Source organism: Cheilinus undulatus, linkage group 1 (genome assembly GCF_018320785.1).
Source record: "Cheilinus undulatus linkage group 1, ASM1832078v1, whole genome shotgun sequence".
In the NCBI taxonomy this organism is placed as follows: Eukaryota; Metazoa; Chordata; class Actinopteri; order Labriformes; family Labridae; genus Cheilinus; species Cheilinus undulatus.
Window position 1 is genome coordinate 56,596,382 of NC_054865.1, and position 16,618 is coordinate 56,612,999.

General features: G+C 37.4%; 1 protein-coding gene across 2 annotated transcripts in view; it reads left to right on the forward strand.

Moving 5' to 3' along the window:
• ttc17 (tetratricopeptide repeat domain 17) overlaps positions 1-16,312 on the forward strand; it is a 32,706-nt gene extending 16,394 nt beyond the window's left edge. For both annotated transcript variants that reach the window (XM_041791614.1, XM_041791623.1), the window contains exons 15-25: positions 270-494; positions 1,452-1,671; positions 4,684-4,803; positions 7,192-7,493; positions 7,613-7,766; positions 7,851-7,971; positions 8,225-8,384; positions 11,357-11,440; positions 12,360-12,479; positions 12,594-12,737; positions 15,247-16,312. In XM_041791614.1, the coding sequence (XP_041647548.1) occupies positions 270-494; positions 1,452-1,671; positions 4,684-4,803; positions 7,192-7,493; positions 7,613-7,766; positions 7,851-7,971; positions 8,225-8,384; positions 11,357-11,440; positions 12,360-12,479; positions 12,594-12,737; positions 15,247-15,378 (1,782 nt within the window). In that variant the 3' untranslated portion in view covers positions 15,379-16,312. The remainder of the gene's footprint in view (positions 1-269; positions 495-1,451; positions 1,672-4,683; positions 4,804-7,191; positions 7,494-7,612; positions 7,767-7,850; positions 7,972-8,224; positions 8,385-11,356; positions 11,441-12,359; positions 12,480-12,593; positions 12,738-15,246) is intronic.
• The last annotated feature ends 306 nt before the right edge of the window (positions 16,313-16,618 follow it).

Consider the following 16,618-nt stretch of genomic DNA (forward strand, 5'->3'; position numbering starts at 1 on the left):
CTCAGTTTCAATGCTGTTATTTTAAACTGGCTGTGACCTTTAACACCCATTTCTGTTCGCCTGATAAGTAGATTTAAATAAGACTGTTAGAGAAGTACTTGTATTTTTTTTTTTAACCTGTGAGTGATATCATGTTCACATCTCAGATTTGAGAATTTACTGCCAATTCACTTAAGAAGCCGTTAATTGTGTCCAGCTGCAGCATTCTGAATCTATATGAAGGCATCAATGTCCAGAGCTAACATACATTTGTTTGTCTGTATGTTTAGGCTGCTGTACCTCGCTGGCAGATCCACAACGAGGCAGCCCTATTCTGGCGGGCCAAAGGCAACGGCAGCCATGCCCTGCAGTGTCTGCGCCAAGTGTTGGGCTCAGCTCCGCCCTCCCACCGCCATTTGTCCCTTACCAACGCTGCTAACCTGCTGCTACACCATGGCTTGACCACCCACGCAGAAACACTACTGGAGCAAGCACTGGCTCTCAATGCTTCAGAGGTACAGGAACAATTGTTGGGTTTTACTTTCTTTCATGTGCACTCACGCTAATAAAGTTTTAGCTTTGGCTACTGTGTCAGGTATTGCTGGTAATGGAAGTAGTGATAAGTGAGTGATCCACATTTGAGTTCTATCTGTGAATAACTCTTGTGTGGGAGGATAAAACATGGAATTAATGCAGTGGTACTGAGTAAGGAGGGCATTGTTGGCTCAAAAGTTATGAAATTGAACCACAGAATAATGGCATTTGCCTGTATAGTCCTGTACAGTTTGTCTAACTTTATTTCAAATTTCGTGAAACCTGTCTGGAACAAGAAATACCTATTACCAGCCTTACTGGTTGGCACAAATGTGCCTGGTGTTTAACGCCAGTTAAGAAACATTTGAGTGCTTCTGTTATCCCTTACAGTTGGCCGGCTGATTGAATCTCTTAATGTCAACTCATTTTATCTTTTGATTATCTGATTCACACATCAATATATTCAACCATGTTGCAGAGGTTTGTCGTCTCAAGGTTATTCCAGGAACATGAAGATAATTTAGTCCTCCCCAGTGGCCTGTAGACTCTGGGTTTCAACCCAAAAGAGGACCTTTGGGAGAATTAAAGTGGCCCAAAATGTGCAGGATAAGCAAGATAACACTGAATCAGTGTGGACTTAATCAATAGGGAACATCTTGTTAAGCCAACCCTTAAAAAAAGGGGCTATTAAGAATAAGGAGGGGTAGAAACGTGAAAGAAAAGGGCAGAGAGTGTAAGAATTGATGATGCAAAAATAATGTCAGGGTAACTGTACCGGTACAAGTTAAATAAAGCAAGAAGCATTGTTATTAAAGAACTACTCCTTGTGTTTCTGCAGGGTGACACACATGTCTTTTCTAGCTGAGTTCCAGTTTTCACATATGCTTCCCTTTGGCTAATGTTCTCCTGTTGTGTTTTGCTTTGTATTCCTCCCTCAGCCCCACACCCAGCTCAGCATGGTGAGCGTGCAGTTGGCCCAGGGCAACATGACAGGTGCCCTGGCCTTGTTCCGCCACATCCTGGTGACAGCCCTTTCCTCCTCTACTTCCTTTGCATCCCTGGCTGGCTGTGAACAGTGCCGCAGCAGCCTGCCCCTGCTGCGTTGTCTGCAGTTTTACCCTTCCCTTTACAATCTTTCACACAGACCACCCTGCTCAGGTGAGCTGATAAAAAACACAGACTTTTTTCATACTATGTGTCTGAAAATTGGACTAGTTATGATGGTACTCACCCAGATTAGTTCAGCTATGGAACTATGGTTCTAACCATGATGATTCAAAGTTTTACTCAGAGGTAATGTTAATGTAACTGTTGCTGAATGAATTTCAGCTTTTAAGATTTTTTTTTTTTTGTAAATGGCTAACCATTGCATCATAAGTGCAAGAAGCTGAAGTACTTTCTCAACACAAACCTCCTTCTTAATTAAATCTTTCCATATGTAACAGAGTAAATGTGGCACAATTTTCTGATTTTTGTGAAAAATTTGAGCTGAATCATAAAGCAGACGGATAACAAAGTAGTTAAACCCATCATTATCTTTATTCCATACAGAGTAGGGCTGGGCAATAAATAAGAATTAGATTAAATCGTAATATAGCGTGCTGCAATTTTCAATCCGCAGAAGGTGTAATATTTCTTGGACCTGAAATTTGTTTGAATAGCAGTTTTAAACTATTTTTTGGCAGTAGAAATGTTATGCATGACATATCTTGCGCTTATTCAAGTGCCATATTTTCTACAATAGTCTAAAAAAAAATCTCACCTTCATTTTTGTACTTTTTTTCCTTTAAATATGAGCATGACAAAAACCCTTTAATGCAACAATTCATATCCAGTTTGCAATAGGAGTCAAAATGATCAGAATTAGATATTGTTAAAGAATTGTTCAGCATTTGTTTAGGAATTAAAGAAAGTAAATAATACCATGAATAATCGCATATTAAGTGGCAATATTTGGAGAAAAATTCACAATGAGTTTATTTTCCAAAATCGTTCAGCCCTGATACAGAGGGCAACAAAGTACAGCAAGATCTTGAAAAATGTGCATTTTTTTCCTACTTTATGAAAGAAAAATGTAAAATACACTGTTAGGTCCACATGTTTGGATAACAACACAAGATTTAGGAGCTTCTCTTTGCAACCACATTGGATTTAAAATGAAAAAAAAAATATGTGACTAAAGCTTAGACTTAAAACTTTAATTTAAGGGATTTCACAGAAATATGGCATTTGTCATGTTGAAATTACAGGCATTTTATTCAGAGTACCCTGATGATCAGGGGCTCTAAATAATTGGAACTGACTGATAAGCATTTTCATGGCTAGTTCTGGTTTGTGCCCTCTTTACTTAACTCAAATGAAGCAGATGAAATGCATGTGGATGAATCAGGTGTTGAATTGGTATTTGACTGAAGCTATTAGTATGTGCATTTCAAAACATTATAATAACTTGAAAATGACCTTTTCCTGTTATTTAATTCAAGTGAAATGTCTGTATAGTCTAGATTTATCTTTGAAAAGTGAAATATTTCATGATTTTTTTGTTTGTTTTAATCTTGATGAGAAGGGCTTACAGCTCACAAAAGTCAAAATTTCACTATCTCAGAATTTTAAAATATCACAATACAACACTCTCATAAAAGGATTTATAATTCAGAAATGTTGATCTTCTGGAAAATGATGTTCATTTATGCAGACAATAACATGTTGGAGCTCCTGTGCACAACTTACTGCATCACTGTGACTTTGCATGGAGCCAGTCAGTCTGTGGCACTGCTGGGGCGTTATGAAGACCGGCTGAGACTCCTGACTTGATAAAGAAAAAGTTTCTTAATGCTTTGAGGCAGAACTGTTTGAGTATGCCACTGTAGTATGCTGCTTTCTTGATATGAATAGAGACTGCACCTTCTTCTTTATTCATATGAGTGGGGGTGAAGAGAAAGTGCTTCCAAGTGGAGAAATTTGGCTACTCAATAATTTAGGGAGCAGAAAATAGCTGAAGCCAAAATTAGAAGGGTCTATATTTTACTCTCCAAAGCTAAATATTGCTCCTCTTAAGCACACTGAGTACAAGAGGTCACAAAGGCACTTTTAAAACACACCCACCTTATGTCAGGTCACCTAGCTTAAAAACTACAGAAAAAAATACAGAAACTTTGCTCTTGTGAAATTCTGTAGTGGTTTCTGGCATTCTTTAATTCTGCTGGAGTGTTGCTAGATTGAAAAGTTATCGTTTTAAGTTGAGGTGTATGCTTTTATAGATTTAGAGTAGTCATTCAGCCAACAACAGCAATCGAGGAACAGCTCCACATTTAAAAAGGCCTTAATAAGAATTCCTAACAATCTAAACAACAGCGAGGGAAACAAAACAGCCCAATAGACTGCCTTGCATGGCAGCAACAGTTACAACATTCTTGCAACACTCTGGTGTCGGGAGGTTTAATTCCAGCTGGTCATGAGTTTATCATTAACATCATTACTGCCTTGTCTTCTGATGCCTTAGTTTGTCAAAGCACACAGCCTAAAAACAAGTCCACATGGGTTAAATGTTGTAGAATAAGACTAAAGAACATTATTTTAAATTTACCTTCTATCTTTCCACTGTATCTCTTACATAGCTGTTTTCATGGGTTTCCCATGACTTTCATAAAACCTTCACTGGAAGTAATGTAGAGAAAAGTTCAAAAGTCTACAGGTTGGGGCAAGACTCTCTGACCTTTGGTAAATTGAGATGGTGAATGTATCCTGCAGAATGTAAAGAGATTTGGTCTTTTTAGCCCTGATTTGTTTCTTTTTTTTCCAAAGAACACAAAGTTTCTTTATTGTGAAATTTGAAACTCATCTCTTTCTGTCAGTTGTTACCTGGAAACAGCTTGTGCCAGAGCTTTCATGATCCAGCTCAGGTGTAGACCATTGAATGGCTCACTGACAGTAATAAGAACCATGTCTATAGAGAAAAAGTTCAAGGTTATGACTTAAATTAAAATTGTACAGTCTCATGCTTAAGGAATGTAAGTGTTCATGCCCACTACAGAAGACTTTGCTTTTATGAAACTTACAACTTACAGAAATTAAAAAAAGTTTGAACCCTCTGTGTCACAGTATGTTTATATCTTTTGGGTAAGATTTGGATTAAAAGTGCTAATGTAAGTATAACTGTACTCCATGTAGATGGTGCTGCCTGCATGACTGAAGAGGATCTTGGTATACAGCTGGAGGAATGGGAGGGCAGCGAGGAGAAGCAGGATGCACCGACCATTTCAGCCATGGAGGACTCATTGCTCTTTGAGAGTAAGAATTTTTTTTACGATGGCTTGATTGCAATATAAGAGAAATATTCCAGGATGCTTTAGTAACGATCTCCAGGCCACAGATATTACTAGGTCTCTTATGCTGACTTTACACCAGAGGACTTTGATACAACTTTTAAAGACTTTAAAAAGACTAACATCTGACACCCTCTCACATCTAGAGACGATTTGTCAGAAATGCTGCCCATGCGCCTAACAACTTTTCAAGCAATTCTTATATTGTTAATACTGATATATTACAGTACTTTAATTCTGAAGTGTGTCTGGAATAATTCTTCGGTTGTTGCAGTAATTTGCAAAGTTGCTTCTTATATTATTATGTTATAATCTTGTATTATATTATTATCGTCTTGTTGTCAGAGTCTTTGCAAAATCTTAGTCTATAACTAAAAACTCAGTGACTTGCAAACAAATTTTCATTAGATGCGATGTTTCATTAGGATGTCAGGTGTTAGTCTTTTAAAGTCTTTGAAAGGTTTTAGCAAAGCCATCTAGTGCATTGGTTCTCAGCTGGTGGGTCAGGACCCATAAGTGGGTTGCAGGGCTGTTTTCAGTGGGTCCAAACTAGTTTCAGGGGAAAAAAGGGAAAATATCTCTGATGATGAAGCCCTAGGCCAGTGGCTCCAAAAGTGGGCCATGAGTCCCCCCCAGGGGGCGTGGCAAGGCTTAGCATCACCAGCTGATGACTTCAGCACTGCAGAAGAGGAGCAGTTTATTGATGTTACCTCAGATTCAACACTGTTATTGCAGTTTAATTTTAAGATAATTTCTGCATTTCAGATTGAAGTGGAAAAGTAGTACAGTACCCACTGCTAGGCTTGAGAGCCTTAACCACACTCTTTCCTTTTGCAACATCCTACTGTGTTAGATCTGTTTTTTGGCTGTTGCATCAATTAAGACAAAAAAACAGAAAACAAATCAAAGCTGGATACTGAAATGAACAGACATTGGCAGTCTCAGAGCTGCACCCAGGACTCAAGAAGATCTGTCACATCAAATAAGCCCACAGTAATCGCTGAAATTATTGCAGTTTTTATTTTCAAGGGAATTGTTCCTCTTCAGATAGTGAGATTTTTAAAACTCAATTTTTTTAGGCTTCATGTTGTGGTAAATTCTAGAAAAAATAGTTAGTAACGGTGTGTTTGTCGTACATTTAAATGTTTTTACTTGTTGATTTGTTAAGTGAGCAGTGGGGGGGGGGCTCAAAATATTTTTCCCTGCCAAAGGTGGGCCAGACATTTGGGAACCACTGCCCTAGGCAGACATCTATCCATATACTTTTTTTCAGGAAAACTAGTATATTCTGATTGTTTTCTTGAGATTTTCACTTATTTAATAAAATAAGTTCAAATCAGACCAGCTGATGGTGTTACCTACAATTCTGTTTGTCAAATTGCAAACAGCTGTTTTTTGTTTTTTTTTATATTGCTGATATGCTATTAACACCAACACATATTTGTGCAATGCCCAATGTTCCCTTAGTTTTGCTGTGAATTTTGGAAATGTGTTCTGTTTTCTGCAAATATCTTAGTGATAAGACTGAAATGGAAAAGCATTTTTGTGTTTGTGTGCAGTGGAATTGCACTTCTGCACTATGATGGTGATGACAGAACACATGCATTCAGCAACTTGAGTAAAGGGTGAATCACACTCATGCAGGAACCATACAGCCTGACGCTGATAATGAAGATGCGGAAGAAAATAAATGCACGGTACTGTCCTAGTAGAGACAGACTGATTGTGCAGAGTTGTTTCTGTGGAAATGATGCATTGTCTCTCCCTCAGTTGGAGCAGTAGGAACTAAAAGACTTTCAGAATTTTGCGGGACAGTCGCGTGCGGTTGCGTGTTTTAGCTCGTCTCGTTATAAATGTTTGCTTTGACCTGGGCTTAACAGTTCAATTGAGTGACTATTTGTCACTGGTAGCCTGCACTTACAGACTGCTTTATTAGGTTTACCTGTTCTGTTGCTCATGAATGCAAATATCTAATCAGCCAATCACATGGCATAAACCAATGCACCCAGGCATGTCGCCATAGTCCAGGTCCATGAAAGTCCCAGTAGATCAGCAGTTTGTGAAATATTCAGACCAGCCCATCTGGCACCAACAACTATGGCACATTCAAAGCTACTTAATTCACCTTTCTCACTCAGATGCTCGGTTTGAACTCCAGCAGATTGTTTTGACCGTGTCTACATGCCTAAATGCATTGGGTTCTGTTGTGTCATTACCTGATTAGCTATTTGCATTAATGGAACAGATATGCCTAATGAAGTAGGTGAGTATAGCTCATGTTGGGCTAAGCCATCAGCATCATTCAGACTGACTTCTATTCTCTTGTGTTCTCTCTTGCTCCTTCACCCTTCAGAGGTTATCTTGGACAGTAATGGATCAGGTGAGGCAGGTGGACAGCAGCAGTCTTCTCCTTCTCCTTCTCCTTCGGGAGCAGCTCAGATGACCTCGTCATTTGGAAGTGGAGGAGTGGAAGGAGAAGAGGAGTGGCAGCTGAAGGAGGACCTGATGGGAGCTTTTGAGGGAGCGCTGGATGTTGGAGGGAAACGAGGGGACCTTAGAGGTATCCGAGTGCTAAAGAACGACCGTGTAATGGGTGCTCGCTCCGGCGGGGGGCCTTGTTTTGGAAACTGTGAGGATGATGAGGGAGCTGAATGGGTGAGTGTGATTAACCCGTTTCTTTAATGACCTTCAACAATAATCACCAAGCTTTGATTGATTTGACTGGAGTGTGCACAGACAAGCTGAACATTTGAGCTGTATTTGTCGTTCATTAGATTACCTTCCAGGTAAAGCGGGTAAGAAAGGCCAAAGTTGACGGTACAGAGAGTGTTGCCAGCTCTGATGACAGCCAGATGGTGGAGTCACTGCCTGGAGGACACTCTGTCTTAGAGATAAGCGGGCCAACAATCCCATCACCTGGCCCTTCAGGTATCTCATACACCTGCCTTGTATTTTATTCCAGCAGTATGAACACAGTGAGAATTATGTCTTTGGTGGGTTTTTTGGGGACAGGTCGCTGGAGGGATTACACAAGTCTTGGCTGGCCTGGACCAGAGGAGTGCCAGCGGACACGAAGAGTAGACCTCACCACTGTAGCGAGCACCTGGCTGGCTGTGTCTGCCAAGAACATTGAGTAAGTCTCTCTGTCTCGCCATTTCCATTTTGCATTCTAACAAATCACTTCTTAAAACTATGAAAATGAGTGTTAGTCATTGTAAATTTATTTGGCACTGAAAAACTTGACTCTGTACTAACTGGAAGATTTAGTATCGACTGTTTAGGGGACCTGGAAAATGTTGGAAATAGAAATGGAAAACTGGGAAACGTGCTATTTGTGATCTGTTACAAGTGAGTGTCTCATAATCTGCTTAATTCTCTTCTTTCAGTATCACAGAGCACATAGACTTTGCCACTCCACTCCAGGAGCCAGCTGCTGAACCTTTATGCAACGCCAACCTCGCTGCCAGTATGCACACCTTGGACCACCTGTCTGGGGTCGCCAATCGAGCCGCCATCCACTACACTGGAGAGAGCCAGCTACGTGAGGTGAGCTGGTATAGCAGATAAACAGTGCATTTGGAAAGTAATTAGTCCTTCTTCACTTTCTTCAATTTTGAAAGGTTGCAGCCTAATAATACATTAAAAAAGTTTATCTCATTAATCTACTCTCAGTGCTAAATAATGACAAAGTGAGAGCTGAATTTGAGATTTTTTTTGCAAATTTATTAGAATTAAAAAAACTTGAAATATCTCATGATGCAAGAATTCAGACCCTTTGTAAAAACACTGTAAATTTAACTCAGGTTTTTCTCATTTCTCTGATCTTTGCTGAGATGTTTCTACACCTTGATTGGTCCACCTGTGGTAAAATAAATTGATCGGACACGATTCGGAAAGGCACACACCTCTCTATAGAAGGCCTCTCAGCTGACGATGATATCAGAGCAAAAACCAAGCCATGAGGTCAGAGGAGCTGCAGAGCTCAGAGACAGGGTTGTTGACAGGCACAGATCTGGGGATGGCTACAAAAAAATTTAGTTGCACTGAAAGCTCCTAAGAGCACAGTGGCCTCCAGAATTCCCAAGTGGAAGAAGTTTTGCACAACCAGGATTCTTCCAAGAGCTTGTCACTTGGCCAAACTGAGCAATAGGTGCTATTGCTCATCACTTTTTGATGACGGGTGTCTAATTGTAGATTAATGAGAATAAAACCATTTTTTTTGTAGTTGTATCAGGCTGCAACCTAACAACACTGAAAAAAGTAAAGGGGGTCTGAAACTTTCTGAATGCTCTTTAATGCTGACCACAGCAATGAATATTCATTTTCTTCTGTTTATTGTAAATTTAGCAAAAAAAACAAAAACAAGTGGAGTTTCAGTTTCCAAGGCGCACTTCATCAATGAATCCAGTTAATAAAGCTCATATTAAATAAAGCTTTGCATAAGACTACATGAAACATGTCAGGGTTGTAAGAAACTTATACTAGTACCAGAATAAAGAGCAGCATTCCAGCTGTTAGGTCTGAGTGTCATCAATGAAAGTCTGACAGCCAAAACAATCATTAGGTCAAAGACAATGCAGTAGTTTAATGGCATCCTCAAAGCCAACTCAAATTAAATAATAATAAAAAAAATAAATAAATAATAAAACTCTCAGATAGTCAGCGTTTCACTGTCATTGAAATCAGCGATGCAAAATAACCGATTCTCCCTCATTCATTGTGTGTTTCCTGCAGATTTTTCACAGTGAACAATGTGCTGAAATACAGACCAGGCCCTCAGGGGTTGGGGCCACTTTTTATCATCTTGTCTTCTTCATTAGATCATTATTATGCATTTCAAGAAAATAGGGGTGTACTAAAAGGTCATTATACATCAGGGGAGTGCAACAAGGGACCAGCAGAGGGCAGAGGAACTCACAGGCTGAGAATCTGAATAGAGCTCAACAAACAACTGCATTATAGCTAAGGCTGAACAATTTGTGAAAATAATCTAATTGCGATTTTTCTCCCCAATATTGCAATTGCGATTTTATATGCGATTTTTAGGATCCTAATCTGATGCCAGAGGACAGAATTAATAAAAGAGTATTTTTATGGAGTAAAGTAAATAATTCCTCATGGGCTAATGAAATTTATTCAATTTTTTAGGAGGTGGATATGTCGTATATCTACAGGAATAATTTATGCTGCAATGTTAATTCACTGAAAGAGAAGCTCATGATTAAGTTTGAAGAAAAATGGTGTGAACATATTCTGTCCAAACCAAAACTAAGTACGTATGTGCTGATTAAAAACACATTTATGCCTGAACTGTACATCACATTTCGACTATCTAGAAGCCAAAGATCCTTGCTAGCACAGCTGAGGTCTGGTATTCTTCCTCTGGCTATTGAGATCGGTCGATTCAAAAATATCCCCAGAGAAAACAGACTCTGTGAGCTGTGTGATTTAGGAGAAATAGAAAGTGAATATGATGACTTCAGAGAAGTGTTGCTTCATGAAATGACTTGTCAAAATCCTGAAATTCTGCAGTTGACTGATGAGCAGAAATTGGAATGGCTGTTTAAGTTTGATGTATTTAAACTTTCTAATTTTGTCTCAAATGCCTGGAAAAGAAGACAAGAGACTTTAATTAACTAATTAACTAATTTTTAGGTAGTCTCCATCTTCCTTTCTGTTCTATAATGGTGAGAGAACCACCATGCACTCTGATCCTGGTTCTGTCTGAATTCTTGGTGTCATGTAAGCCCATGTGGGCTGGGCTTATGATTGCATGTCTGACACAATAATAAAATAAAATCTTCAAACTTCTTATGTGTTCTTCAGCAAACACAATCAATGAATCATTCTTTCTTATAACCGGCACAATTAAAATAGATTAAACTAGGGATAAACAATATCAAAAACAATCTAATTGCAATTTTGGCTCACACAATTTAAGCCTGACATCAGTAGTAATATTGAAGGGCATCATTATTTCTTTGTTATTCTTGTTTTGGATTTAAAAAACAAATATATGTGTGTGTGTGTGTGTGTGTGTATATATATATATATATATATATATATATATATATATATACATGAAGAAAAGTAGGGTTTTTGTAAACAAAAAATTCCCAAAAGAACCTTTGATGTTTGCATAATGTGTAGAGCATAAAATCTCTGCAGCAAAAGACGTTGCATCAAACTGGCCTTTTGACATATTTCAGGTTATAGAAATATTGCAAAGTCAATTTGCGATTAATTGCCTGGCCCTCATTATAGCAAGCAGGAATGAAGACTTCGTGGTGAAACAGCACATTGTGGACTTTGCTGAATGCACTGGAAATTGACAGTAAAAATACTTTTTCCCTCTGTGAGACTACAAAACAAACTGATTATTATATATTGATTATATAATATAACAGTATTATATTTATGTAATATTATTGTGATTTATAACAGATTTTACGGTAAATATCCATCAAAGTCCCACTTGTTTCATTGATTCCTTTGGTTTTCTTTTTTTTTACCTCCAGGTCCTGCAGAACCTTGGCAAAGATAAGTTTTCCCCTCAGTCCTTTGAGCAAGTAGGAACACGCATCGCTAAAGTTCTGGAGAAGGTGAGCACTCTCTTGATCACAAAAACATGTCTGCTGCTACGCTGAATATTCCCAGAAGGAGCAATATCAGAGAATGTTCTTCACCTTAAGTTTAATTGTCTGACCTTAGCTTCTTTCATGTCTTTTAGCTCTGCCATGATGTGGAGATTTTACTGTCTAGTCTCTTCAGATAGCCTCCAGTTTTGTATATGAAAGAGATAAACACTTTCTGAATTGTTTTAACTTAAACTCATGTTGTCCTGTTGGTCTTCTTAATTTGACAAAGTCTTTATTTTCTGATAGTCTCTTTTTTTAAAACATTCTGTCAAAGATAGTCTTTCCTAGCTGAAGATTCCAGCAAAATACCCTTAAATATACCATCACATAGTTCAACCTCAGTCCTGCAGAGATTTTAAACTTGTGATCTAGAACACTGGTTCTTAACTGGTGGGTTAGGGCCTAAAAGTGGGTCTTGAGCTGTTTTCAGTGGGTCACAGATTTCTCTCCAGGAAAATAATGTGGCTCAAAGCCTGCATGCATTTTAATTCACCACATTGTGCCGACATAACAAATACATTTTAGTTGTTTTCTCTGGATTTTTACTTACCTGGCTGTCTCATCAGTCTGTGATGATTTTCTCATGATAATGTCTTTATTTCCCATATTTTAAGAAAAACAACCAACATTTTTGCAGTGATATAATGGAGGTGGTGTTGGGCCCTAAAGCTAGACCAGTTAAAACTACTTGCCTATAATACATTTGAACTGGATTTTCTTGGAGATAGATGTGTTTTGTGTCATTGCAAATTGCATTTCATATCTGCAGAAAAGTAAATATTCAAAAAAAGGGCCAGCTTTTTGCAAAATCAAAAGCTGTTAGCCATTGTAACACCTAAACCTGACACTCATGAAGATTTCTAACGATACGTCCAAAATGCAGAATCAGACATCCTGGGTTTTGTCCAGCATGGCTGCTCTGTACTGGAGAGTAAAAGGTCAAGGCAAGAGAGCGATCGACTGCCTGCGCCAGGCCTTGAACTACGCTCCTCATCAGATGAAGGCAAGTTCAGCATAAATACTGTTGTTCTTGTGTTTTGATTTGAAATGCTGTAATGTTAAGGTTTTAAACCTGAGAAAATAAAACTTATTTTTTTCTTTCTTCATTGTGACATAGGATGTGCCCCTTATCAGCCTGGCTAACATCTTCCAGAACGCTCGCCTGTGGGAGGACGCTCTCACAGTCGCTCGTATGGCTGTAGAAATCGCTCCACACTTTGTCGTGAACCACTTTACCCTTGCCAACGTCTATATAGCAATGGTAAGAACTGCTTATTTTTCTGTGCCTGTTTTATAATATTTGTTTTTCTTATATTCCTAGAGTCAACTCCTCAGGAGCTTTTGTTTAATTGTTTCTGTGTTGGTCGAGGCTCATTCAGTATTATTTTAGTTAATTTAGAATGTAAGTTGGTGTTGGGGTAGGGATGGACCTTTTTGCATGCTTCACTTTATTTTGATAAGGGACATCTGCGTTATTTCTTAAACTTTAGAAGTCCAAGGGCAGTTTTTGCCATTTTGTTAATACTTCTCTTGAAAATAAAAACACCAGTGTTAACTATTCATGCTTGGTATCTTGGTATCAACTTTATGTTTTTTTTTTTGTTTTGTTTTTTTTTTTTTTACTTCAACTTGATGTTTTTGATGTACGACATCTAAAAAGACAGATTAACATGAAACGGATTTTTAAAAATTGCTATTTAGAAAAATATATACATTAACAAATGTAGTAAGTAGGGGCTGGGCAATTAATTGCAAATTAGATTAAATATTTATTTATAAATCGCTGAAGTTGCAATATTTTTTAACTTAAAATATGTTAAAATACCAGTTTAATACATTATCTTTTGTAGCAGCAGAGATTTTATGCACAGAATGGTTTACAAAAATCCTCCTTTTTGTGTTTCATGTACATTTTTCTTAATCAAAACAAGAGACATAAAAATGATAATCTCCTCCATAAATCAACTGATTACAAATTTGCAATATCAGCAAAAATAACTGCAATCTGATATTTTTTTAATTGTTCTGCCCTAGTTTACGCTATCTAATATTGATGAATCTTAACATTAGTTCACAGAAGTCATACACTCAGCCACAATCAGCTGATAGCCAACTGATCTAATTATCACCTACCAGCACCCACAGCCAATCAAAACTCTTTCACTCAACACAGCGGTCCATTTAAATATGACGTACTTCTCTCTAATCCCTGCTTGCATTAATGTTGATGCACCACACTGCTTAACCTCCTCCACCCCAGCCGCCTCCTTTATAGCTTGAAGCTTGTTGCACCCTCATATTCATGCTACTATGGATTAAATGCTTCCAAAAGCATTGTTTCCAATATTCATTGTCATAAATGTAATTGCTTGTCCATTAAATTTAACCTTGAAGTTTAAAAAAAAAAAAAAACTTTGTCAAGTCCTAAAAATCTGCAAAAGTAGAGAGTAGAAATAGTGAGGAATGAGGGAAAGAAATTAATTTGTGTTTTCATTTCATATTTTCCTTTTGCATCCAAGATTATGACCTAAAGTTAGGATTTTAACTTTTTATTTCGTATTTTGACCTTTTAAATTCATCATTTTGACCTTTTCTTTCATATTGTGACCTCTTAAACTCCTAACTTTGAATTTTAATTCCATATTTTCACTTTTTAAACTCCTGATCTAGAATTTTATCTTCTATTTTGACCTTTTAAACTCTTGATTTTGTATTTTTTGTCATATCTTGACCTTTAAACTCATGATTTTAGGTTTCAATCTCATATATTTGCCTTTTAAAAACCTTATTTTGACTTTTAATTTTGTATTTTGACCTTTAGGACTTATAAAGTTGAATTTTTCAATTTTTCTTAGATTTTGAGCCTTTAACTCATTTATGTATTCATTCATTCATTTATTTAGTATTAATTTGACATGGACACACTCTTACACTGATGCTGTGGTATTTAATCATTTTTCCTTTTTTTTTTTTTGTTTTGTATTTTTTTTTTAGAAATTTTGAAATCCTTTATCATCACGGTTTAATTTTCCCTATAATTTTTTATCTGTGAAAACACGGATGATAGTTTTTGGTCAGATCTTTACCCTGTTAGGCCCTCAAGTTAAACCTAAATTCAGATTTTGGGCCCTGCTGTGCTTCAGTTTGACACCCCTGCTGTATGGGATTTTCAAGAAGTGCCAGTGAAGCATAAAAAGATGTATAAGATGGCCAAAAACAGGCTAAATGTAGAAAAATACAAATGTAAATATTTTTAACTGTCTCACCGTACAATATTTTATGAACACAACTGCAATAAATCAAATACCATCAACTCGATTTTCTAAATAACAAATGACTAGCAGATAAAAAAAAAAGATAAAAATATTTATTTTTAAAAAAGCGTAAAATGCTGAAGTTGTGGAAAAAAAAAAAAAAGATCAGCTCCAGTCCTGCACCTAATGGAACACTGTACATTTTTGGATGAAATTCAAATGATCATACTTCCTGTTTTACTTGGTCTGTTGTCAACAAAAACTGGAAGCGAGCTTAAAACACTCTCCACACATTCTATCACTTGATAACAAAAGCACATGAGGAGGTCACACCGGCATGATCATGGACTCCTAAGGTTTATCATGTTGCTGATCCCAGAAAGAGCAGCCAAGGTTTATGGGGATCCAAATAAACAACAAACTAATGCTCCCACAGCAAAGTAGAGGCATAAATAAAGCTTTGATTCATTTCATATGACCGTATTTTAATGTGATTTTTGTGTCTCTTGATGACAGGAGGAGTTTGAGAAAGCCATGCGCTGGTACGAGTCCACTTTGAAGCTGCAGCCAGAGTTCGCCCCCGCCAAAGATCGACTAAGAACCATTCAGTGTTACCTGCTCACCAAGAGGGAACGCCGCCAGCCCTAAACCAGCTAATTTAATCCCAGAAGTACCCCGCGGTCATGCACACAGCAGAAAAGAACATTTTCGCAGACACATGCAAACAAAATCATCTGAAGACCACAGATAACTTACACAGAGTAGCGGTGTGAGAAACCTCAGTGTGGTTCAAGATAAGATATCAAGATCAGGAGAACCTGGGTTCTTTTTTTAAGATCCAACTCCCCAAAGATTAAGCTTTTAAAAGTACAACTGTAGATAATTTTACCCATAATCCCATCTGATAAATGCTGGACCTCTTGTGATCTCAGATCAAGATGATATAAAGGCCCATGTTTGCTTAACTTGCAATAAATGGAGGTGGGTTGAAATTAAACAACATCCTCAATTTATGGTTAATTTTTCTTCTGTTTTTCAGTTTTAATTTGGGATAATTGGAAGAAGAGATCTTTTTATGTCATTCTTCAATATTTCATCACTTTTTTTTTTAAAGATGTTTAAACCTAGGATGTCCCTAGGGTAATAATATTCTTGAGCCTGACGATGGCGCTGTGTTTCAATGTAGCGTAATTGGACTTTTAAAATGAAAAGATTGTATTCAGTATCTGTTTAAATCTTTTGCAGAGATGGTCAGGGATCTGCCTCTAAACTCAGAGGTTAAAGGAGTCGAACGACCTAAACCCTCAGTGTTCCTGCTTCATCAAATGAATGAGAATCCTCAGTTTTTTGCACTTTTAATTTCTATATCATTCCTATTTATATGGGACCTACAAACTGTCTGATTTTGCTCCAAGGTAATTTAAATACTAAAGAAAGAAACTCAAATATGCTATTGCATTCGCTTCGTAACTTAAGGAAATCACAAGGCAGAAAAGGATTTGCCATTGACCATCTATAAAAAAAACTCTAAAAGTGGAATCTGTATTAAATGTACAGTATTAAAGGCAGTGTGTGGATTTCATCTCTTTTTCTGTGTCTATTTTTCATCACTGAGAATTTAGAACTAAGAGTTGACTTCCTTAAATCTTTAATCAGGGAGTAGAATGTGACATTTTTACTTTGAGCAACTTACTGCTGTGATTTATTTATCTCTGATTGAAAACTGGTGCCTTCCTAGTTATCATTTAATAACCGGCCTGATGGTGGCACTGTCCAACCTTTTATGGCACATACTATTTCACTGACTCCTACAGAGTTTATTATAATAATGATACATATGGAAATATCCTTAACACATTGATATATCTGGTATGGAAACTTAACTACA